Here is a 25,489-nt window from a genome sequence, read left to right as displayed (position 1 = left end):
GAGCATCGTAGAGGTCCCATGCATCGGGATCATCCTGACTCATTGTGGTATGAGCTGGTGAGTGCATCAGTGGTGGAGTTGTTGCTGGTGATGCATGTATTGATGGTGGTGGAGACGGTGGTGGGGTTGTTTTCCTTGCCACCTTTGCCTGTGGTTGCTTGTCCTTTTGTTGAAAGGCAAGTTTCCTTTTTATTTTGATTGGGGGAAGAGTGGTTGTCTTCCCTGTGTCCTCATGAATATGAAGCCTTCTTTGTGTGTAGTCAGGCTCTTCAGCTTGAAGCTCCTCACCAAATCTATGTAATTGTGAGGTTAATCCTTGTTCCTCTGTATAGGAACTAGTTTTCGGCTCCGAGGCTGCCTGTTTCGGAACCGAAACCTTTTCGGAAGTCTTTTTAGGCTCCGAAGAAACCTTCTTTGTTTTCGGCATGGTGTCTCGGTGCCGAAATTCTTCGGTGCCGCTGTCTCTGTGCCGAAGTTTCTCGGAGCCGCTGTCTCGGCTCGGAGGCTGCTGTGTGGCGGTATCTCGACCGGAGTCGGATGACCTCGACACCAGCATGCCCTTTTTCGGTGCCTTGGATGGGTCACCTATTTTTCGGGTTAAGCCATGGCCTGTTGGCGGTGGCGTCCCCTGGGCTTTTGTAGACTTCTCGTGAGTCTTGATTTTCGACATCTTACTCACGGTTTTGGTTGTTTCTTTGGCGTTGAGTTCTTCAGAATCCGACTCGCGGACGGAGAAAGCTTCTTCTTCCTCCTCGAAACGATCTTGACCTGTCGGCGTGGGCGCCGTTTGTAGTCTCCTGGCTCTTCGGTCTCTCAGCGTCTTCCTCGACCGAAACGCTCGACAGGCTTCACAAGTATCCTCCTTGTGCTCGGGGGACAAGCACAAGTTACAGACCAGATGGTGATCCGTATACGGATACTTGTGATGGCATTTTGGGCAGAAGCGGAATGGGGTCCGTTCCATGAGCCTTGAAGTCGCACATGGCCGGGCCGACCAGGCCCCGACGGGGGATCGAAAAAACCCCGAAGGGCCACCGGAGCTCTTCAAAATTCGGTGTCGATTTGTTCTAACTAACCCGATACCGAACGCAAACAATACCGACGTTTTTTTCCGAGATTCTAACTAACTTTCCGACCCGAAACACGGATCGAAAAGGAACACGTCCGAATCCGATGGCGGAAAAAACCCAATCTAAGATGAAGTCGACGCCCATGCGCAATGGAATCGAAGTGGGAGGAGTCCCTTGGTCTCGTGACTCGAAAAGACTTCTTCGAAGAAAAACAACTTGTAACACTCCGATCCCAACACCAGACGGCGGACTGTGCACAGCATGTGTATCTGAAGCTACACATGCCATCGAACATATATATATATATATATATATATATATATATATATATATATATATATATATATATATATATGGAAAATGTCACTTACCCAGTGTACATCTGTTCGTGGCATGAGTCACTGCACTCCATCTTAGATTGTTTTCCCCGCAGAGGGTGAGGTAGGAGTTGTGTATGTTAGTAATAGTGCCCATGCAATGGAATGAATACGTATGTACATAATAAAGGTTAAAGTAATATATTTACAAATGTACAAATGTTGAAGATCTTCTTCTAAACGGCTACAGGCTCCCGGGGAGGCGGGTGGGCGCATGTGAATCTGCAGCGACTCATGCCACGAACAGATGTACACTGGGTAAGTGACATTTTCCGTTCGATGGCATGTGTAGCTGCAGATACACATGCTGTGCACCGACTAGTAAGCAGTTATCTCCCCAAAAACGGTGGTTCAGCCTGTAGGAGTTGAAGTAGTTTGAAATAATGTTCTTAGTACAGCCTGACCTACTGTGGCTTGTTGTGCAGTTAACACATCTACACAGTAGTGCTTGGTAAACGTATGAGGCATAGACCATGTTGCTGCCTTACATATTTCGTTCATTGGAATATTTCCTAGAAAGGCCATGGTAGCCCCTTTCTTTCTGGTTGAGTGTGCCTTTGGTGTAATAGGCAGCTCTCTCTTTGCTTTAAGATAGCAGGTTTGAATACACTTAACTATCCACCTAGCAATGCCTTGTTTTGAAATTGGATTTCCTGTATGAGGTTTTTGAAAGGCAATAAATAGTTGTTTTGTTTTTCTAATTAGTTTTGTTCTGTCAATGTAGTACATTAGTGCTCTTTTGATGTCTAATGTATGTAGTGCTCTTTCAGCTACAGAATCTGGTTGTGGGAAGAACACTGGTAATTCTACTGTTTGATTTAAGTGGAACGGTGAAATAACCTTTGGTAAAAATTTAGGATTTGTTCTTAGAACTACTTTATTTTTATGTATCTGAATAAATGGTTCTTGTATGGTAAATGCTAGAATCTCGCTCACACTTCTTAGAGATGTGATGGCAATCAAAAATGCAACTTTCCACGTTAAGTATTGCATTTCACAAGAATGCATGGGCTCGAAAGGTGGACCCATGAGTCTTGTTCAGACAATGTTGAGGTTCCATGAAGGAACAGGTGGTGTTCTTGGTGGTATGATTCTCTTTAAGCCTTCCATAAACGCTTTAATGACTGGTATTCTAAATAGTGAAGTTGAATGAGTAATTTGTAGGTAAGCTGATATTGCGGTGAGATGTATTTTTATGGAAGAGAAAGCTAGATTTGATTTTTGCAAATGTAGTAAATATCCTACTATATCCTTTGGAGATGCGTGTAATGGCTGAATTTGATTATTCTGGCAGTAATACACAAATCTTTTCCACTTGTTTGCGTAGCAGTGTCTAGTGGTAGGTTTCCTAGCTTGTTTTATGACCTCCATACATTCTTGTGTGAGGTGCAAGTGTCCGAATTCTAGGATTTCAGGAGCCAAATTGCTAGATTCAAAGATGCTGGATTTGGATGTCTGATCTGTTGTTTGTGTTGTGTTAACAGATCTGGTTTGTTGGGTAGCTTGACATGAGGTACTACTGACAGGTCTAGTAGTGTCGTGTACCAAGGTTGCCTCGCGCATGTTGGTGCTATTAGTATGAGTTTGAGTTTGTTTTGACTCAACCTGTTTACTACATATGGAATGAGAGGGAGAGGGGGAAAAGCGTATGCAAAGATCCCTGACCAGTTCATCCATAGAGCATTGCCTTGGGATTGATCTTGTGGGTACCTGGATGCGAAGTTTTGGCATTTTGAGTTTTCCTTTGTTGCAAATAGATCTATTTGAGGTGTTCCCCAAATTTGAAAGTAATTGTTTAGTATTTGGGGGTGAATTTCCCATTCGTGGGTTTGTTGGTGATCTCGAGAGAGATTGTCTGCCAACTGGTTCTGAATCCCTGGAATAAATTGTGCTATTAAGCGAATGTGGTTGTGAATCGCCCAATGACATATTTTCTGTGTTAGGAGGCACAACTGTGTTGAGTGTGTCCCTCCTTGTTTGTTTAGATAATACATTGTTGTCATGTTGTCTGTTTTGACAAGAATGTATTTTTGGGTTATTATGGGTTGAAATGCTTTCAGCGCTAGAAATACTGCTAACATTTCCAAGTTATTTATGTGAAACTGTCTCTGATGTATGTCCCATTGTCCTTGGATGCTGTGTTGATTGAGGTGTGCTCCCCACCCTGTCATGGAAGCATCTGTTGTTATGACGTATTGTGGCACTGGGTCTTGGAAAGGCCGCCCTCGGTTTAAATTTGTAATGTTCCACCATAGAAGCGAGATGTATGTTTGGCGGTCTATCAACACCAGATCTAGAAGTTGACCCTGTGCTTGTGACCATTGTGATGCTAGGCACTGTTGTAAGGGTCGCATGTGCAATCTTGCGTTTGGGACAATGGCTATGCATGAAGACATCATGCCTAGTAGTTTCATTACCATTCTGACTTGTATCTTTTGTGTTGGATACATGGCCTGTATTACTTTGTGAAATGTTTTAACCCGTTGTGGACTTGGAGTGGCAATCCCTTTTGTTGTGTTGATTGTCGCTCCTAAGTATTGCTGCGTTTGACACGGCAAAAGGTGTGACTTCGCGTAGTTGATGGAGAAACCTAGCCTGTGAAGGGTTTGTATGACATATTTTGTGTGCTGTGAACACTGTTTTAGCGTGTTGGTTTTGATTAACCAGTCGTCTAAGTACGAGAACACATGTATTTGCTGCCTTCTGATATGTGCAGCTACTACTGCCAGGCATTTTGTAAAAACTCTTGGCGCAGTTGTTATTCCGAATGGCAACACTTTGAATTGGTAATGTATTCCTTGGAATACGAACCTTAGGTATTTCCTGTGTGAAGGATGTATTGGTATATGGAAATACGCATCTTTTAGATCTAATGTTGTCATGTAGTCTTGCTGTTTGAGCAGTGGGATTACGTCTTGTAATGTGACCATGTGAAAGTGGTCTGATTTTATGTAGGTATTTAGTGTTCTGAGATCTAGTATTGGTCTCAGAGTTTTGTCCTTTTTGGGTATTAGAAAGTACAGTGAGTAAACTCCTGTGTTTTTTTGTTGAATTGGTACTAATTCTATTGCGTCCTTTTGTAGCAATGCTTGAACTTCTAGTCCTAGAAGATCTATATGTTGTTTTGACATATTGTGTGTTTTCGGTGGGACGTTTGGAGGGAATTGGCGAAATTCTATGCAATAACGATGCTGGATAATTGCTAAGACCCAAGTGTCTGTTGTTATTTCCTCCCAAAGTTTGTAAAATTGGCTTAGTCTTCCCCCCACAGGTGTTATGTGATGGGGTTGTGTGACCTGTGAGTCACTGCTTATTTTGAGGGGTTTTGGGGCCTTGGAATGTTCCTCTATTTTTTGGGAATTGGCCCCCTCTAAATTGCCCCCGAAAACCTCCCCTCTGATATTGACCCTGGTAGGTAGGCCTTGTTTGTGAGGTTGTGGTTTCTGTGGGTTGACCTCGAAACCCTCCCCTAAAAGGTGTTTTCCGAAATGTGCCTCTGCTCTGCGGGGAGTAGAGTGCGCCCATGGCTTTGGCTGTATCGGTGTCCTTTTTGAGTTTTTCGATGGCAGTGTCTACCTCCGGCCCAAACAATTCCTGTTCATTAAACGGCATATTGAGCACAGCCTGCTGGATTTCCGGTTTGAACCCAGAAGTGCGCAGCCATGCGTGCCTTCGTATTGTGACTGCAGTGTTTATTGTCCTTGCAGCTGTATCTGCTGCATCCATGGAAGACCGTATCTGATTATTTGAGATACTTTGTCCCTCTTCCACCACCTGTTGCGCTCTTTTTTGGAACTCCTTGGGTAAGTGTTCGATGAAATGTTGCATTTCATCCCAATGAGCCCTGTCGTATCTTGCCAAAAGTGCTTGTGAATTGGCAATACGCCACTGATTTGCTGCTGTGCTGCAACCCTTTTTCCCACAGCATCAAATTTGCGGCTCTCCTTGTCTGGAGGTGGTGCGTCGCCTGGGGTATGAGAGTTGGCTCTCTTACGAGCTGCCCCCACAACTACTGAGTCTGGTGTTAGTTGTGTTGTAATATATATTGGATCTGTGGGCGGTGGCTTATATTTTTTCTCCACCCTTGGAGTTATGGCTCTGCCTTTAACTGGATCCTGAAAAATTAGTTTTGAATGTCTTAGCATTCCTGGGAGCATAGGAAGGCATTGATACTGGCTATGGGTGGAGGATAGGGTGTTAAAGAGAAAGTCATCCTCAATTGGTTCCGAATGTAAGGAGACATTGTGAAACTCGGCTGCCCTTGCGACCACCTGTGTATAGGATGTACTGTCCTCAGGTGGTGACGGTTTTGTAGGATAAGAGTCTGGCCTATTGTCAGACACTGGAGCATCGTAGAGGTCCCATGCATCGGGATCATCCTGACTCATTGTGGTATGAGCTGGTGAGTGCATCAGTGGTGGAGTTGTTGCTGGTGATGCATGTATTGATGGTGGTGGAGACGGTGGTGGGGTTGTTTTCTTTGCCACCTTTGCCTGTGGTTGCTTGTCCTTTTGTTGAAAGGCAAGTTTCCTTTTTATTTTGATTGGGGGAAGAGTGGTTATCTTCCCTGTGTCCTCATGAATATGAAGCCTTCTTTGCGTGTAGTCAGGCTCTACAGCTTGAAGCTCCTCTCCAAATCTATGTAATTGGGAGGTTAATCCTTGTTCCTCTGTATAGGAACTAGTTTTCGGCTCCGAGGCTGCCTGTTTCGGAACCGAAACCTTTTCGGAAGTCTTTTTAGGCTCCGAAGAAACCTTCTTTGTTTTCGGCGTGGTGTCTCGGTGCCGAAATTCTTCGGTGCCGCTGTCTCTGTGCCGAAGTTTCTCGGAGCCGCTGTCTCGGCTCGGAGGCTGCTGTGTGGCGGTATCTCGACCGCAGTCGGATGACCTCGACACCAGCATGCCCTTTTTCGGTGCCTTGGATGGGTCACCTATTTTTCGGGTTAAGCCATGGCCTGTTGGCGGTGGCGTCCCCTGGGCTTTTGTAGACTTCTCGTGAGTCTTGATTTTCGACATCTTACTCACGGTTTTGGTTGTTTCTTTGGCGTTGAGTTCTTCAGAATCCGACTCGCGGACGGAGAAAGCTTCTTCTTCCTCCTCGAAACGATCTTGACCTGTCGGCGTGGGCGCCGTTTGTAGTCTCCTGGCTCTTCGGTCTCTCTGCGTCTTCCTCGACCGAAACACTCGACAGGCTTCACAAGTATCCTCCTTGTGCTCGGGGGACAAGCACAAGTTACAGACGAGATGGTGATCCGTATACGGATACTTGTGATGGCATTTTGGGCAGAAGCGGAATGGGGTCCGTTCCATGAGCCTTGAAGTCGCACGTGGCCGGGCCGACCAGGCCCCGACGGGGGATCGAAAAAACCACAAAGGGCCACCGGAGCTCTTCAAAATTCGGTGTCGATTTGTTCTAACTAACCCAATACCGAACGCAAACAATACCGACGTTTTTTTTTTCCGAGATTCTAACTAACTTTCCGACCAGAAACACGGAGCGAAAAGGAACATGTCCGAACCCGATGGCGGAAAAAAAACAATCTAAGATGGAGTCGACGCCCATGCGCAATGGAATCGAAATGGGAGGAGTCCCTCGGTCTCGTGACTCGAAAAGACTTCTTCGAAGAAAAACAACTTGTAACACTCCGAGCCCAACACCAGATGGCGAACTGTGCACAGCATGTGTATCTGCAGCTACACATGCCATCGAACATAAGTCACCCCTCTAGCAGGCCTTACAGCCCTAAGACAGGGTGCACTATACCATAGGTGAGGGCACCAGTGCATGAGCACTGTGCCCCTACAGTGTCTAAGCAAAACCTTAGACATTGTAAGTGCAGGGTAGCCATAAGAGTATATGGTCTGGGAGTCTGTCATGCACGAACTCCACAGGACCATAATGGCTACACTGAAAACTGTGAAGTTTGGTATCAAACTTCTCAACACAATAAATGCACACTGATGCCAGTGTACACTGTATTGTAACATACACCCCAGAGGGCACCTTAGAGGTGCCCCCTGAAACCTTAACCAACTTCCAGTGTAGGCTGACTGGTTTTAGCAGCCTGCCACACTCGAGACATGTTGCTGGCCACATGGGGGGAGTGCCTTTGTCACTCTGTGGCTAGTCACAAAGCCTGTACTGGGTGGAGATGCTTATCACCTCCCCCTTGCAGGAACTGTAACACCTGGAAGTGAGCCTCAAAGGCTCACCCCCTTTGTTACAGCACCCCAGGGCATTCCAGCTAGTGGAGTTGCCGGCCCCCTACGGCCACGGCCCCACTTTTGGCGGCAAGGCCGGAGGAGATAATGAGAAAAACAAGGAGGAGTCACTGGCCAGTCAGGACAGCCCCCAAGGCAACCTGAGCTGCGGTGACTCTGACTTTTAGAAATCCTCCATCTTGCAGATGGAGGATTCCCCCAATAGGGATAGGAATGTGACCCCCTCCCCTTAGGAGGAGGCACAAAGAGGGTGTAGCCACCCTCAGGGCTAGTAGCCATTGGCTACTGCCCTCCCAGACCTAAACACACCCCTAAATTCTGTATTTAGGGGCTCCCCAGAACCTAGGAACTCAGATTCCTGCAACCTAAGAAGAAGAGGACTGCTAAGCTGAAAAACCCTGCAGAGAAGACGGAGACACCAACTGCTTTGGCCCCAGCTCTACCGGCCTGTCTCCCCACTTCTAAAGACACTGCTCCAGCGACGCTTTCCCCAGGGACCAGCGACCTCTGAATCCTCAGAGGACTGCCCTGCTCTAGAAGGACCAAGAACTCCCGAGGACAGCGGCTCTGTTCACCCAAGACTGCAACTTTGAAACAAAGAAGCAACTTTGTAACAACTTGCGTTTCCCGCCGGAAGCGTGAGACTTGACACTCTGCACCCAACGCCCCCGGCTCAACTTGTGGAGAACAATCACTTCAGGGAGGACTCCCCGGTGACTGCGAGACCGTGAGTAGCCAGAGTTGCCCCCCTGAGCCCCCACAGCGACGCCTGCAGAGGGAATCCCGAGGCTCCCCCTGACCGCGACTGCCTGCTTCTAAGATCCGACGCCTGGTAAAGACTCTGCACCCGCAGCCCCCAGGACCTGAAGGATCCAAACTCCAGTGCAGGAGTGACCCCCAGGAGGCCCTCTCCCTTGCCCTGGTGGTGGCTACCCTGAGGAGTCCCCTCCTTGCATTCCTGCATCGCTGAAGAGACCGCTTGGTCTCCCATTGAAACCTATTGAAAACCTGACGCTTGTTTGCACACTGCACCCGGCCGCCCCCGTGCCGCTGAGGGTGTACTTTCTGTGTGGACTTGTCCCCCCCCCCCCCGGTGCCCTAGAAAACCCCCCCTGGTCTGCCCTCCGAAGACGCGGGTACCTACCTGCTGGCAGACTGGAACCCGGGCACCCCCTTCTCCATTGAAGCCTATGCGTTTTGGGCACCACTTTGACCTCTGCACTTGACCGGCCCTGAGCTGCTGGTGTGGTAACTTTGGGGTTGCTCTGAACCCCCAACGGTGGGCTACCTTGGACCCAAACTTGAACCCCGTAGGTGGTTTACTTACCTGCAAAAACTAACAAACTCTTACTCCCCCCAGGAACTGCTGAAAATTGCACTGTCTAGTTTTAAAATAGCTATATGTGATTTATGTGAAAACTGTGTATGCTATTTTGCTAATTCAAAGTTCCTAAAGTACCTACCTGCAATACCTTTCATTTGAAGTATTACATGTAAATCTTGAACCTGTGGTTGCCATCGAACATATATTTTTCTATACAAAAACCTATTGGCCTGGAATTGTCTCTGAGTGTGTGTTCCCCATTTATTGCGTGTGTGTGTACAACAAATGCTTAACACTACTCCTTTGATAAGCCTACTGCTCGACCACACTACCACAAAATAGAGCATTGGTATTATCTCTTTTTGCCACTATCTTACCTCTAAGGGGAACCCTTGGACTCTGTGCATACTATTCCTTACTTTGAAATAGTGCATACAGAGCCAACTTCCTACAGCCTGGCTAACTGCAGAGTGTCCTTCTCTTTTTGTAGAGAAAACGTGGCTATTGTGTTGTCCGTCTGGACTAATACAGCTTTGCCTGTTGGGTGAATTAGGAAAGATTTCAATGTCAGGTGAATGGCTTGAAGATCTAAGCAGTTAATGTGTAGGGTTTGATGTTTCGATGCCCAGAGTCCCTGGATTGTGATTTCTGGCCAGTGAGCATCCCATCCTGTGAGAAATGCACCCGCTGCGAGAATGATCTAAGGAACAGGGCTGCGAAGCGGCCTCCCCGTGGATAGGTTTTGTGCATTCCATCATTGCAGAGAGTGATGATGTGGTTGTTTATCAGCACTAGATCTTGTAACTGACCCTGCGACTAAGACCACTGACTCCCCAGACATTCTTGCAGTGGATGCATGTGTAGTCTGGCATGTGGTATTATTGCAATGCAAGATGTTATATGTTGATTGGGATAAATCTGTTTTGTCAATACTGCTATTTTCTGAATGCTGACATAATTTTGGTAAGCTAACTACCTGTGTGTTGAGGATAGCCTGTGGGTATGGCTGTACCTGTGAAGGTTGAAGGTGTGACCTTCGTATATTGATTGTGAACCCTAGTTGATGAAGAACGAGAAGAGTGACCTGTGTTATGGAAAAGTACTGGCCTTGGTGAGCAAGTCGTCAAGGTTTGGGAAGACATGAACGGTCTGTTTGCAGATATGTCCTGCGACTACTGCCAGACATTTGGTGAACACCGAGGTGCGGTGGTAACCCTGAATGGAAGCACCTGAACTGGTAATGTCCTCCCTGTATAGTGAACCTGAGGTACTTGCGGTGAGCTGGATGGATTGGAATGTGAAAATAAGTGTCCTTTAAATCTAGTACAGACATAAAGTTGTCCTTTTGTAACAGAGGTATCACATCTCGGAGAGTTACCATATGAAAGTGTTCTGAAAGGATGTAATAATTTAGCGGTCTGAGATCTAGGATAGATCCTTCTTTTTGCGAATGAGTAAGTACAGAGGGTATACTCCCATGCCCTGTTATCGAAGAGGAGCAGGTTCTCCTGTTTGAAGGAGAGTCTGTACTTCTTGTTTTAGCAAATTTAAATGTTCTAGGGAAAGTTTGTGCTTGCGAAGTGGGTTGTTTGGAGGTGTTTTGATGAGCTCCAGGCAATAACGATATTGGATAACATCCAGCACCCACTGATCTGTTGTTATGTTTTTCCAAGTGGGAAAGAATTGCTGTAGTCATCCCCGACAGGTGTAAGATGGTAGGGTAAATGGAAAGAGTCACTGTTTAGAGGTTGAGGCCCCCTCCCAAAGACCTTTCGAATTGTTTCCCCTATATGTGCCTCCGTAAAAACCTCTTGAGGGGGAGGTTTGATGCTGTGGTCTATAAGAAGAGGTAGAGGCATCTGATGATGTTGTTGTTGGTTTGGTCCCGTTTGTACATGGGCCGCCGAAAGGAGCCACGAGGAGCGGGAGTTTGAAGAGCCCCCATAGATTTGGCAACTTCATTATCTTTTATTATTTTTTCCATTTGTGAGCCAAAGAGATATTTCTGATCAAATTAGGCAATTAAAACTGTTGTTGCACTTCTGGTTTAAAGCCAGATATGCGTAACAAGATATGTACACGTAATAGAATGCTTGTGTTAACACCCTAGCCGTTATATCTGCTGATGAACGGCACATCTAGTGGAACTGTTCCTCCATTTCATACCAACGGGCTCTGTCATACCTTGCCAAGAGCCCTTGGGTGTTGGCTATGTGCCAGTGATTAGCTGCTTGGGCCGCTGCCCTTTTACCAGATGCATAAATCAACTTAGATTATTTTTCAGGTGGAGAAGCATCTGCCGATGTTTGGGAGTTTGCTCTTTCCTTTGCATTTGCTACTACTAAAGAATCTGGAAGGAGTTGGTCCCTAATGTATGGAGGATCTGAGGGTACAGCCTCATATTTTTTGCCCACCCTTGGTATTATAATGCATACATGTATTGGATATTTAAAGATCTTTTCTGCTTGACTTGTCATCCCTTTTAACATATGCACGTACTGACATGCCCATGTGGTAGAAGGTAAAGTTTTGAAATGAAAGTCATCCTCTATAGGATCTTTACGCAGTGGGATCTTGTGGTATGCAGCTGCTCCAGCTATACGTTCCTGGAATGATGCTGTATTATCCGGGGGTGAGGGCTTAGCTGGGTAGAGGTCCGGCTCATTATCTTCAGGGGACGTCAATATCATAAGTGTCCAATAGATCTGTGGGTGGCTTCTGTATGCTATCTCCTTCTCCCTGATCCCCTATGTAAGATTGTGGGAAGCCTAGAGGAGTAACATCACCTATGTCACTAAGTGAATGATGTGGTGAAAGAGGTGGTGGAGCTGAGGGAGCTAGAGGAGGTGGCAGAGTAGGTGGAGAAGCAGGCAAAGGTGAACGTAGAGTACTAGTGGCAGCATCCTTCTTCCCTTTCTTTTTAGGAAGTACTTGCAGTTGAATATTCTCCTCAAAATTAAGTTGCCGCTTTGATGGAGTAACTGCTGACTGCACCACCTTTGCCATAATGCGTCTAGTAGAAGGTTAGGTGTGTATTTTCTTCTGTTTCGGTCAGCCCTCTCTGCCTTAGTCTCTAGGATCAGTTTTGGTGCCGAGTTAGAAGTTTTCAGTACAGAGGTGGTTGGAGCGGGAGCGGTTCTTGTAGTCGTCAGGAGACAGACACAGGTTACAAATCTGATGGAGGTCTGTGCGCGGATATTTTGCGTGGCAGATGGGACAGAACCATAGGTCGAATCAAATAAGATAGGAAAGCAGGCTAAAACGGGCAAGGGCCTAAGGCCACGAATAGAGAATGTTGATTCAGCGTGTGATGGTTTTCTTTTATTTTCAAAAGTGTAATGGAAACACGTTCGAAAACAATACCAACGAAATCGAGGTGCAAAAGAACTGAAGGGAGTTGTGGGAATAAAACAATCTACCAACGGAGTCGATGCCCATGCACACTATCACTGCAAGGAGAAATCACTTTACCTCACGACTCGAGAAACTTCTTCGAAGGAAAACAACTTGCACACATCCAGAACCAACACTAGATGGCAGGAGTATGAAGAGCATGTGTATCTACAGCAACACATACCATCAAACATATATTTTCACTACAACGTTTTGGCTTCCGCCTTCATCAGGCAGGACAAGATTGTTTGCTCAGTGGCTGCACAGTTGATACTGCTGTATTTTCAAAAAGCCCCATTCCATTCCATTTGCTGAATTGTGGTTTCTGAATTGTGTACGAAGGTCACTTACTGTTTGCATATTGTTTTTGTACAGCTTTGGCGTTTGTCACAGAATTACAAAAATAATGCATGCTAAGTGACACGTAAGATGCTGTCTTATGTCATAGGGTCTTCTCGTAATATAACTAGTTACTAGGTAGTAGAGGTCATTAATTGGGAGCTCTGAAGTAAGCAATGACTGGGGTTTTTGGAAAACCCTTTAGCAATTTTTCACAAGTGGATATGAAGGGTAACTGTATAATGGCAATTGAAATAAACTTAATTCACACACATTTGCAAAAGGCAGCAGAAACAAAATGGACAAAGAAGTAACAATATATATGTAAGTTAAAAGAGAGGAGAAATGTGTAAGAGGTTAAGAAAGAGAAAGAGCAAATTCTGGAATATAGTCTCCACTTCAAAGGCTTTCCAAAGAGGACAAATCGCTCTTGAGCAGAATTATTCCTGTAATCCCTGTAGACATGGAGACTAAAATTAATTATGCAGAAGGGATTATCTTCTCAATAGCCCACAGAGTGCTGCCCCCTACTCCCTAAACCGGGACAGGGCCTAGAGCCATGCCTTCCAGACTACTGACATAACACTTCAACACATGTTAATAGGGGTGACGATATTATTTAAAGAGCATACAATAGTGATCCAGCGGACAACATTCAACACGTGCAGAAGTTACCTAAATCCCGTGATGCAGTAAAACAACCATTGAAAAAAACAAAACTGGGAGTACATTATGATATGATGTTTTCGGCTGATTGTGATAAAATGTGAATAAAAAGAAAATGTTACTTATCCAGTAAGCATGTAATGCTGTAGATTCACATGCTTACATAAAGGTGCTTAGCATAATCCCTCCAATCCAGTGTTGGGCTTGGAAGTGTGCAAGATGTTTTTCTTTAAAGAAAGTCGTTCAAGTCACAAGGCAGAGTGACTCCTCTGCTTGCTGGTTATGCGGATGGACTTCAGCTCCATTGTTAGATTGTTTTCCCATAAGGCAGGTGAGGATGAAATGTGAAGCGTGGCTGTAGGAGGCTGGCCTGGCTTATAGTGGGTACCTGATGGTACGGTACTTACACCTTGTGCCTGGTCCAGTTATCTCTTATTAGTAGATTAGTAGTGTTCTAGCAGCTTAGGCTGATAGAGGTAGCTATAGCAGAGCAACTTAGGCTGAACTAGGAGACATGCAAAGCTCCTACTATACCACTTATATCATATAGCACTATATCATAAGAATCACAATACTCAGAGTTACTAAAAATAAAGGTACTTTAGTTTAGTGACAATGTGCCAAAAATATCCAACAGGATATACTCCCTTAGGAGGTAAGTAAAATACACAAAATATACACACAAACCAAAATCAGGTAAGTAAACAGTTAGAAAAATAGGGCAAACACTGTAGAATACAAGAGAATGCAATAGTCCTAGGGGCGACAAAAACCATATACTAAGAAAGTGGAATGCGAACCACTTAGAGACACCCTGGCCTGGGTAGCTGTGAGTGTAAGAAAACACTAAGGGTGTCCAAGATACCCACCCCAGGATCCTGAAAAGTAGGAGTAAAGTGATACTACCTCCCCAGAAACACACTAAACTTGTGATAGAGGATTCTGCAAAGACTACAACAGACTGCAAAGCACTGAAGACGGATTCCTGGACCTGAAGACCTGCAAAGCAAGGGGACCAAGTCCAAGAGTCGTGAAAGTGTCCAGGGGTGGGGGGGGGGGGGGGGGGGAGAGCAGGAGCCCACTAAACCCCGGATGAAGGTGCAAAATGGCTGCCTCCGGTGGAAGAAGCTGAAGATTCTGAAACAACGAAAGGTGCTAGGAACTTCTCCTTTGTGCAGAAGATGTCCCACGGAGTGCTGGAGGATGCAGCGTTGTTTATTAGGAGAAAGACCGCAAACAAGCCTTGCTAGCTGCAACGGTCGCGGTTGAAGAAAAAGGGTGCTGCCCGGGCCCAGGAAGGACAGGAGGTCGCCACTTGGAAGAGGAGACAGAGGGGGCCCTCAGCAACACAGAGAGCCCACGCACAAGAAGGCAGCCCCGGAGAAGTACTTGAACACAGGTTCAAGAAAACTGAGCACGGCGGTCGTCTCAACACTACAAAAGAGGATCCCACGAAGCCGGTGGTCAACTCAGCGAGTTGAGCAATGCAGGATGGAGTGCTTGTGACCTGGGCTATGCTGTGCACGAAGGATTACTTGCAAAAGTGCACAGAAACCCTAGCAGCTGCAGTTCACGCAGTACACAGGATTACTGTCTGGCTAGGGGAGCCAAGGACTTACCTCCTCCAAATTTGGACAGTTGGACCACTGGACAGTCTGGGTCACTTGGGTCCACCACCTGTGTTCCAGGGGCCATGCTCGTCAGGATGAGAGGGGTCCCAGAGTGCTGGTGACGCTGAAGTTTGGTGCCTGCTGGAGCAGGGGGACGATTCAGTCCACCCACGGGATATTTCATCTTGGCTTCCAGTGCAGGGTGAAGGCAGACAGCCCCCAGAGCATGCACCACCAGGAAACAGTTGAGAAAGCCAGCAGGATTAGGTGCTACAATGTCTCTGGTATTCTTCTTGCTACTTTGTTGCAGTTTTACAGGTGTCCTGGAGCAGTCAACAGTCGATCCTTGGCAGAAATCGAAGAGGGAGATGCAGAGGAACTCTGGTGAAAATCTTGCAAGTCGTTATCTGAGGAACAGCCCGCAGGAGAGACCCTAAATAGCCCTCATAGGAGGATTGGCCACCTAGTCAGGTAAGCACCTATCAGGAGGGGTCTCTGACGTCACCTGCTGGCACTGCCCACTCAGAGGCCTCCATTGTGCTCTCACATCTCTGCATTCAAGATAGCAGAGGTCTGGGACACACTGGAGGAGCTCTGAGCACCAACCCTGGGGTGGTAATGGATAGGGGAGTGGTCACTCCCCTTTTCTTTGTCCAGTTTCGTGCCAGAGCAGGGGCTGGGGGATCTCTGAACCGGTGTAGACTGGTTTATGCAAGGAGGGCACCATCTGTTCCCTTCAAAGCATTTCCAGAGGCCAGGAAAGGCTACTCCTCTCAGGCCCTTAACACCTATTTCCAAAGGGAGAGGGTGTAACACCCTCTCTCAGAGGAAATTCTTTGTTCTGCCTTCCTGGGACTGGGCTGCCCAGACTCCAGGAGGGCAGAACCCTGTCTATGGGATGGCAGCAGCGGTAGCTGCAGAGAAAACCCCAGAGAGCTGGTTTGGCAGTACCTGGGGTCTATAATAGAGCCCCGGGGATGCATGGGATTGGCATCCCAACCCCAGATTTGGTATGGGAAGACAATTCCATGATCTTAGACATGTTACATGGCCATATTCGGAGTTACCATTGTGAAGCTAATTATAGGTATTGACCTATATGGAGTGCACGTGTGTAATGGTGTCCCCGCACTCACAAAGTCTGGGGAAATTGCCCTGAACTATGTGAGGGCACCTTGGCTAGTGCCAAGGTGCCCTCACCTGTAATAACTTTGCACCTAACCTTCACTAAGTGAAGGTTAGACCAACAGGTGACTTATAAGTTACTTTAGTGCAGTGTAAAATGGCTGAGAAATAACGTGTGCGTTATTTCACTCAGGCTGCAGTGGCAGTCCTGTGTAAGATTTGTCTGAGCTCCCTATGGGAGGCAAAAGAAATGCTGCAGCCCATAGGGATCTCCTGGAACCCCAATACCCTGGGTACCTAGGTACCATATACTAGGGAATTATAAAGGTGTTCCAGTGTGCCAATTAGAATTGGCACACATTCAGCCACAAACTATAAGCACTGGGGTCCTGGCTAGCAGGCTCCCAGTGAGACAGGCAAAAACAAACTTACATACATGTGAAAAAGGGGAGTAACATGCCAGGCAAGATGGTACTTTCCTACAATGGCATAGTGTAGTATAGTAAAATATCCATACTAAATGAATCTATGATAACTTATAAAAGTAACTAACACATACAGGTGTCCACGTAGGAGGGTGGGTGCATGTGAATCCACGGCACTACATGCCACAAACAGATGCTTACTTAATTAACATTTTCCATTTGGGGCATGTGTGGTTGTAGATACACATGTTTAGCATAGAGTAAAAAGCAGTTCTCCTCTGTAAGCGGTGGCTAATCTGTGGGGGTTACCAGTATCTGAAATAGTGTACAAAGAACTGCTTGGCCAACATTGGCTTGTTGATGGGCCAGCACATCTACACAGTAATGTTTGGTAAATGTATATGGAGTAGACCATGTAGCTGCCTTACATATGTGAGCTATGGGAATATTTCCTAGGACGGCCATTAAGGCTCCTTTTTAGGGTCAAGCCTGCGTTCGCAGCGGGATGCTTTAGGGTTTAGAAAAGGGCTCGTAGCCCTGTCGACGTCACGTCAGTGTTTTTCATTGGTTCGTGGGCTTGCCTAATAAAATCTGCTTGCTTTCATTAGTCGAAGGCATGCACACGTCATGCCTTTTCCGGTGGCTAGCCCTCCTCGAGCGCAGCGACCAAGTACAGAAAACATGCGAGGCTCGCTGTTTTCTGTCCGGCTCGTGGACTACTTTTTCTCTAATTTACTAGCGCGATTTCGCTTGGCAGAAGTCGAGCGCTTTACATAGTTAATTGCACTTTTTCGGTTATGTACATAAATGCACTTTTGCCGGTAGGTGAAAAGTCAGGTTAGGAGTTTGCAACGCTATCAGCTCTAACATGAGCAAACGCGAGACCCGTTGCATTGTAAATGCTTGTTTATGAGTGGAGTGAGCTCTAGAAGGGATAGGTAAAGTTATTGTAGCTTTAGTATAGCATGTTTGAATGCATTTGACAATCTAACGTGCAATGCCTGATTTAGAGTCAGACTTCCCTTTCTGTGGTTTTGATAAAGCAACAAAGAATTGCTGTGTTTTTCTAATTGACTTGATTCTATCAGTACAATACATAAGGGCTTGTTTTACATCGAGTGTGTGTAGAGCCGTTTCCACAACGGATTCAGGTGGAGGGGGAAAAATACTAGCAATTTGATAGATTGATTAAGTTGGAATTGAGACACCACCTTTGGAAGAAATGTTTATGTAGTTGGAAGAAGGGTTCTTCTAAAGTTAATCCCTGATCCTACTGACATGTCTGAGTGAAGTGATTTCAACTAGAGACAATACTTTCCAGGATAAAAACTGGAGGGGGCAGGAGTGGAGAGTCTCAAATAGAGGGCCCATTAATCTTGTTGGTACAATATTGAGATTCCAAGGAACAGTAAGTGGCACCCTAGGTGGAATTAATCTTTTAAGACCTTCTAAGGAGGCTTTAAAGACATGAATCCTGATTAGAGAAGTGTATTGTCAGTTTTGTAGATATATGGCCATTGCTGCTAGGTGTAACGTTACAGATGTAAAATATGTAAAAGCTAGACCTATAGTATGCAAATGGAATACATAACAGACAATGTCTTGAACACTGGGTTTTAAAGGGTCAATTTGTTTGGAATGACAGTAGTGGACAAATCTTTTCTACTTTACAGCATAACAAGCATGAGTAGCTGGTCTGCGTGCTTCTTTAATGATGTCCATGCAGGGCCACATCACAAGGTTGAGGGATCTGGGATCTGGTTTCTCATTTCTCCATGGGTTGTGTGACAAGGTTATGCCTGTTTATCAGTTCCTCATGGGGGACTACTGAACGTTTTAGGAGTGTGGTGAAGCATGGTTGCCGTGCACATGTGGGAGCTACTAGGATGAGGGCGAGAGATGTCTGCTGAAGTATGTGAACCACAAACAGAAGCAGTGGGAGAGGTGGAGAAGCATAAGCATCCAACCCAGACCAACTCATCCATCGTGAGTTGCCCTTGGACAGTGGAAACCTGGAGGAGAAGTTTGAGCATTTTGTGTTTTTTGCTGTGGTGACCCAAACACCAGAAGTATGGGAGGAGGAATTGATGGGGGGGCTGTCATTCCTGGATTTGTTGACATCTCCTGCTAAAACAGAACTGCAAAAGTCGCTGTCCGCTCCTGGCAGGTACTTCGTAAACAGGGGAATGCTGTATATGAGGGCCCATTACTAAACGGTCTAGGCTAGGTATGAGAGCTGAGGGGACCTGGTGCCTCCCTGCTTTTGAAGATAATACATGGCAGTCATGTTGTCTGTTTTGATTGAGTCTACCTTGCCAATCAGGTGGGAAAGGAAGGCTCTGACTGATAGATGAACAGCTAGCAACTAAAGAAGATTGATATGGAGATGTTTCTGGCGGAGTGTCCAGCATCCCTGGACAGTGCGATCTTGTGAATGCGCTCCCCATCCCATGAAGGAGCCATCTGTTATGTCCTCTGGGTGTAGGAAAGGCCGTCCTTTTAGGAGATTGTTGGTGTTCTACCCCTGCAGAGCATGGCAAACTGGAAGGCTGACCAACACTAGATTCTTCAATTGACCCTCTACTTTTGACCAGTGGTGCGCTAAGCACTCTTTCAATGGGTGCATGTTGAGTCTTGCATGAGGTACTATGACTATGCATGAAGCCATCATACTGATGAGACACATAACTGTCCTCACTGTTATTTGCTGATGAGGTTTAAACAGTGGAATAAGCGCCTGGAAGGACTGAATCCTGGCAGCATTAGGGTAAGCTATCTCTCTTTGTAAAATGAGGATGGATCCTAGGTAGGGCTGTAATTAGAGAGTCTGTAGATGGGATTTGACTGCATTGATGGTGAAGCCTAGTTGATGTGGCATCCTGAGTATTGAGGAGTATAGATTTTGATGAGCCAATCATCTAAATATGGAAAAACATATATGTTTTGTTTGTGCAGGTGGGCTGCTACCACTGTGAGACATGTGGTGAAAACCCTGGGGGCGGTTGTGACCCCGAAGAGTAGCACTTTGAGTTGGAAATGGTAGCTGTTTACTGCAAACCTGAGTATTCAGCAGTGGGAATGTGGAAATATGCGTATTTCAAGTGGAGTGCAGCCATGAAGTTGCTTTGATGTAGTAGTGGGAAGACATCTTGAAGAGTGACCATGTGAAAGTGGTCTGAGGGGATATACTGGTTTGGGGTCTGAGGTCCAAGACTGGGCTCAAGGATCCTTCCTTTATGGGAATAAGGCAGTAAAGTGAATAGACTCCTGTGCCTTGCTGGTGTGTGGGCACTGGTTCTATGGCCCCTTTGTTCATAAGTGGCTGAATGTTCTTCTTGAGCAACTGCTGATGTTCTAGCGAGAGTTTCTGTTTGCGAGGTAGAATGTTTGGAGGTGTGGAAGTGAGCTCGAGACAATAATCATGTTGGATAATATTTAACATCCACTGGTTGTAGGTGATGTCCCACCATGTGGGAAAGAACCCTTGCAGTCGCCCCCGACAGGTGTTGTGTGGTGGAGGGGATGGTTGGCAAGTCAGGGTTTAGCAAAGGGCTTGGTGAAACCACCCTGGGCTTTTCCCATGGAATTATTGCCCCAACAGGAGCCCCTGTAGTAACTTCTGGGCAAGGTGGTGTTTGGCTGAGGACGCTAGTAGGAGGTGGAGGAATCTGTGGGGGTGGATTTTGTCCCCCCACAATACAGGAGGTGGCAAAAGGGGCCATGTTGAGATAATGTTTGCAACGCTCCCCTAGTTTTGGCCGTCTCATAGTTTTTTTTCATTTTCTGAAGTAGATTGTCTACTTGAGGGCCAAAGAGTTGTTGCCGCAAAAGAAAGTGTAAGGTTGTTTTGTTGCACTTCAGGTTTGAAGCTTGGAAGCCTAAGGCTGAGGAGTACACTAGAATTAATACCTCTTGCTGCTGTGCTGGCTGCATGAAGGGCACGGCTAATGGAGGTGTTTGCAATTAATTTATCCTCCGAGGCAATCTCGTATGCCCTTTTTTTATGTTCTTTGGGGAGATGTCGGAGGAGACACTCCATCTCGCCCCAATGAGCTCTGTCATAGCAGGAGAGTAGGCCAAAGGAGCTGGCAATTCTCCATTGGTTGGCAGCCTGTGCAGCCACCCTCTTCCCCACTGCATCTATCTTTTCACTTTCTTTGTCTGGTGGGGGTGCATCACCAGATATATGTGAATGTGCCCTTTTTCTCACTACTAGACCACTAGTCAGTAGGGAGTTGCCCTCTAATGTATGTAGGGTCAGTTGGGGAAGGTTCATACTTATTATCATTTCTTGGGAGTAATTGCATATACCTTAAATGGGTCTTTAAAGATGTCACAGGTGTGTCTAAGCATACCCTTAAGCTTCCACAGACACTGTGCCAAGCATTGCAGCCACCCTACCTGTGATGTTGTGGTGTCGTCTGGAGAGACAGACTTGCAGAGTAAAGATCGGGGGTCTGTGTCCTTAGGTAGGTCCATGTCATAAGTGCGGTCACCCTGAGTGGCAATGGAGTACTGATCTCCATCATTGCCGGCACTCCCACTCCCCCCCCAAAAGAGTGAATAGAACCCTGTGGAGAATATGATGCTGGTGAAGGGGGTGCAGCAGGTAGTGGTGGTGTGATGGTATGTACCGGGCTAGTTGCCTTGTCAGCCTTCTTTCTGTGCTTTGCTGATATAGATGTGTCCAAAGCCTCCTCAGAAACTAAATGTCTCTTTGCTGGTTGTGCACCAGCATGAGGAGGTCTAGCCAGGATATGGCCAGTTTCCAGGTCACTGACCTAATGTTTTTGGCATGTCTCTTTCCTCCTGCATGCGCTGAAGCACAGGTTCCACTGTTTTGGATTCAACCATGTGCTTTGCTAAGGAGTATGATTTGGTCCACAACCTTTGATGCGAAGGCTTTCGATGCCGAGCATTTCGCTGGCGAGTCTTTCGGTGCAGAGGGTCTTGGGTGGATGGGCAAATCTGATGCCGAGGTGGTATGTGTTTCAGCGCAGACACTCTGGAGTCCGATGTTCTGCTCGACTTTGATGGTGATGGAGTCCGTTTGAGAGCATGTGTCTTCTGCTGTTTTTTCAGCGCAAAGTCAGGGCTTGGTGTATCTGACACCGCTGCTCGGTTCTGACCTTGGCCAAAGGGCAGTGGTGGCCCAAGTGAAGATTTTGGCTGGTCCAGAGTTTTTGTAATGGGTTGCTGGTGTTACGGCCGGAAAGGAGGGGGCACTGTACTTACAGGTTGTCCCGGTGTGATGGTCTGCATTTCAAGCTCGGAGCCTGAGCTGTACCCAGGCAAAAAAGAGCCCTCATCTGCTGCTGACATCTGGGCATGATCCTCCTCCAGAGGGAATCAGCTCCAAAAGGATCCAGTGTCTTTGGTGCTGCGGAGGGACAGCTCGAGTCGTCAAGCTCGTTGATTCATCAGTGTCTTCTTGGACTGAAAGGATTTGCAGGCCTTGCAGGTAAATCCCTGATGGTTTGGAGAGAGGCACAAGTTACACACCTGATGGAGCTCGGTGCGTGGGTACTTGGCATAGCATCGAGGGTAGAATCCTAAGGGCGTTCGTTCCATCACTCGGTGGAAATGATGTAAAGGGAACGTGGAAGATAAAGTTTGCCCAGATGGGTGAAGGCCGACTGGGGCCGTAGTCGATTTGAGTTGCCCCAACAAAGTCAGCTTAGATGGAGAGACAAGGTAGAATTATCACAATTTAAAACAATACATACGGTAAGGTATTGAAGGGAAAAACAATGACAGGGTCAAACTGGAGCAGAGGAGCACACATCCCAACCCGACGGTGAAGAAAAACAATCTAACAATGGAGTTGATGCTCATGCACATTACCCTCAAGAGGAGTCATCACTCTATCCTCGAAAGACTTTCCTCAAAGAAAAACAACTTGCACGCTTCCAAGCTCAACAATAGATTGTGGGATTATGCTAAGCATGTGTATCTAAGCATGTGTATTCACAGCCAGACATGCCTCAAACATACATTTCTTCACAGATCCAGTAAGTGTCTGGGATTTGCTGGAGGGCTGGAAAGCACGGAGGCCTTCACAGCTTTAGGAACTGCAACGCTGAACCATTCACCCAGGGTACAATATCCTCATCTAACTGAAATGTAGCAAAAATGGAAGATTAACTTTTGCACATTGTCCATCGAATACCAGTGAAAAGAGACAGCAGACTTCCAGCTACAAACTCCTGACTGCTCCTCCCAGAAGTGACTGGATGGCTGGAGCTGACTAGAATCAAGTGAAAATAAACACAAATAAATCGTTTTTAATTGAAAATTGAATAGAGTGGTCCTGGCATTTAATTGGTAAACACGAAGACTAGCCTAATAGATGCCAAGAACAGAGTTCGGTATTTCATATCACACATTTTAGCATGGAGCCAGGTCTTCCTAAACTGAAGGGGAGGGAAGTTTGACTTCTTTCGAAGACATGAATGTGGGAATACATAGGAGAAAGAAATACTCAATCAAGCATCTCTTACTTATTAGAGTGAAGTGGCATGCTTAAAAGTCAAGTGATCCTCATCAAAAGGTGTTGCCCCTGTGTGAATCCAATTAACACTCAAGTTTGGGCTCTTTGTGTTTGTAAACTGGGTGTTCTTGCTAAATGGTATCCAACTATAAAATTTGAAATCACTGTGGAGTAAACATCTAGTCAATTTGTGAAGTGTATTCTGCAGGGAGGTGCCAAAAAGCGAGTGATGTGCTGGTGGAAGGAAACCCCTTTATTGGGGAGGACGAACCAACTATGGGTGGGCGTAGAACAGTTGTTAGTCTATTCTTTGCCCAGAATGGGGAATATCAGTGCACTATTAATGTCAAACTTGTCAGAGTACTCGTATATCAAATAAATCACACTCCTTATGTATACAACTTGAGTGAGGTACACAAGATATCACAACACCAAAATGGAGATGTGGGACTACAGGGTCCTGCATAATCTAAAAGAACAAGTGGCACAGTCCATGGGGTCTCTGCTGAGCACCGCTATCCTCTTAAATATGAACATTAGGGTTACAACTTCCTAGCAGATATCTTGCTTTTGATGTGAGCATCAAGATCCTAAATGTTATAGTGTGATCACTACCAGGATATGATCGCAATCAGTGTATGTTTCTGAACATGATATAGAAGAGACAACTGTACCAAAAATTTGCTATAGTATATAAAATACAACACTGTTCAATTTCTACTCACAGGTCCAAAGCCTCCACCACTTGAAACATATTCTGGGTTCTTGTCTAATTGAAAAAGTTCCACTTGCTGCTGAGGAGTCTGACTGGTGGACAGTCTCCAAGGTTCAGACAAAACCTGTTTGATGAAAAAAAATGAATTAGAGATAATGTAGTTCACCAGCAACAAGGCTGATCCAAACTTGGATGCAAGTGCATTCAGGCATTCCTATCACTGTATAGCAGAAATATTTCTGAAATCTGACAACGCACACGAGTCACAGACTACTCAATGTTATAATGTGTGTAATGTTTTGATAAGTGGCCTAGAGGTGCTGGTTGAATTTTGTTTACGAGTACAAGAGCTGGCTTCCTTAGAAGCAGGGATTAAAGATAGATCTGGCCTAAAAAGCCATCCAAATCAACCAACCCATATAACAGATTAATCTTTTTAACATTTCAGACGGCCAGCAACATCCCAGGTGCAAAAAGCATTTACACCCAAAAGTCATAAGTTCAAAAGTTTCCACTGAATCAAACACTCGCTGAGAGGGCTTTCACTTTCTTTTTAAATATAGGAGTGGTACTGGAAATGATTGAACCCAGTGTGACTTTATAACTGAAGTTAGCCAAGAATGTAAACTAGTTGAGGATGGTGTCCTTTTTCCATACATGTGACGTCTGCCAAGTAGACATTTGTTGTCAGTAGTGTTGAAAGCTTCTGAGAGGGCAGGGGCAGCACAGCACAAAATTACTGTTTGATATGGTTACCCCTCCCACTTTTTGCCTAGTGTTGATGCCTACTTTGACTGAAAGTGTGCTGGGATCCTGCTAACGAGGCCCCAGCACCAGTGTTCTTTCCCCAAATCTGTACCTTTGTTTCCACAATTGGCATAACCCTTACACACCACAGGTGAGGGCACAGCTGCATGAGCATTATGCCCCTACAGTGTCTAGGTCCATTCTTAGATATTGTAAGTGCAGTGTAGCCATATTGAGTACATGGTCTGGGAGTTTGTCGTTACGAACTTCTCAGATCCATAATGGCTTCACTGAATACTGGGAAGTTTGATATCAAACTTCTCAGCACAATAAACCCCCACTGATGCCAGTGTGGTATTTACTGAAAAATGCACACAGAGGGCATCTTAGAGATGTCCCCTGTTTGTTAGCCAAAGTGCTAGTGTAGGAGTGACCGGTCTGTGCCAGCCTGCCACTTTCAGACAAGTTTCTGACTACATGGGGTGAGAGCCTTTGTGGTCAGAAACAAAGCCTGTCCTGGGTGGGGGTGCTTCACACCTCCCCCCTACAGGAAATGGAAAACCTGGTGGTGAGCCTCAAAGGCTCAAGCCTAGGATTACAGGCTAGGATTCCAGCTAGTGGAGTTGCCCGTCCCCCAGACAAAGCCCACCTTCTGGCGTTAAGTCTTGCCGAAAAATTAGGGAAAACAGGGAGGAGTGACCACTCCAGCCAGGACCAACCCTAAGGTGTCCAGAGCTGAGTTGACTCCCTCCCTGGAAAATCCTCCATCTTGGTTTGGAGGACAGGGACCAATAGGATTAGGTTTGTGCTCCCCCTCCCCAAAGGGAATGGGCACAAAGAGGGTGTAGCCACCCTAAGGGACAGTAGCCATTGGCTACTGCCTTCTGACCCCTAAAACGCACTTAATTCTAGGATTTAAGGGCCACCCTGAACCCAGCTGACCAGATTCCTGGCAACTTGACAAGAAGAAGGACTGTTTAGGTGGGT

The 25,489-nt window shown here is 46.1% G+C and overlaps 1 protein-coding gene across 3 annotated transcripts in view; it reads right to left on the bottom strand.

The window, feature by feature from the left end:
• CPT1A (carnitine palmitoyltransferase 1A) overlaps positions 1 to 25,489 on the bottom strand; it is a 522,885-nt gene that overhangs the window by 52,803 nt on the left and 444,593 nt on the right. For all 3 annotated transcript variants that reach the window (XM_069223030.1, XM_069223032.1, XM_069223031.1), the window contains exon 17: positions 23,766 to 23,879. In XM_069223030.1, the coding sequence (XP_069079131.1) occupies positions 23,766 to 23,879 (114 nt within the window). The remainder of the gene's footprint in view (positions 1 to 23,765; positions 23,880 to 25,489) is intronic.

This window comes from Pleurodeles waltl, chromosome 3_1 (assembly GCF_031143425.1).
Source record: "Pleurodeles waltl isolate 20211129_DDA chromosome 3_1, aPleWal1.hap1.20221129, whole genome shotgun sequence".
Classification (NCBI taxonomy): domain Eukaryota; kingdom Metazoa; phylum Chordata; class Amphibia; order Caudata; family Salamandridae; genus Pleurodeles; species Pleurodeles waltl.
Note: the sequence above shows the minus strand (reverse complement) of the source record. Positions and strands in the feature narration are given on the sequence as shown.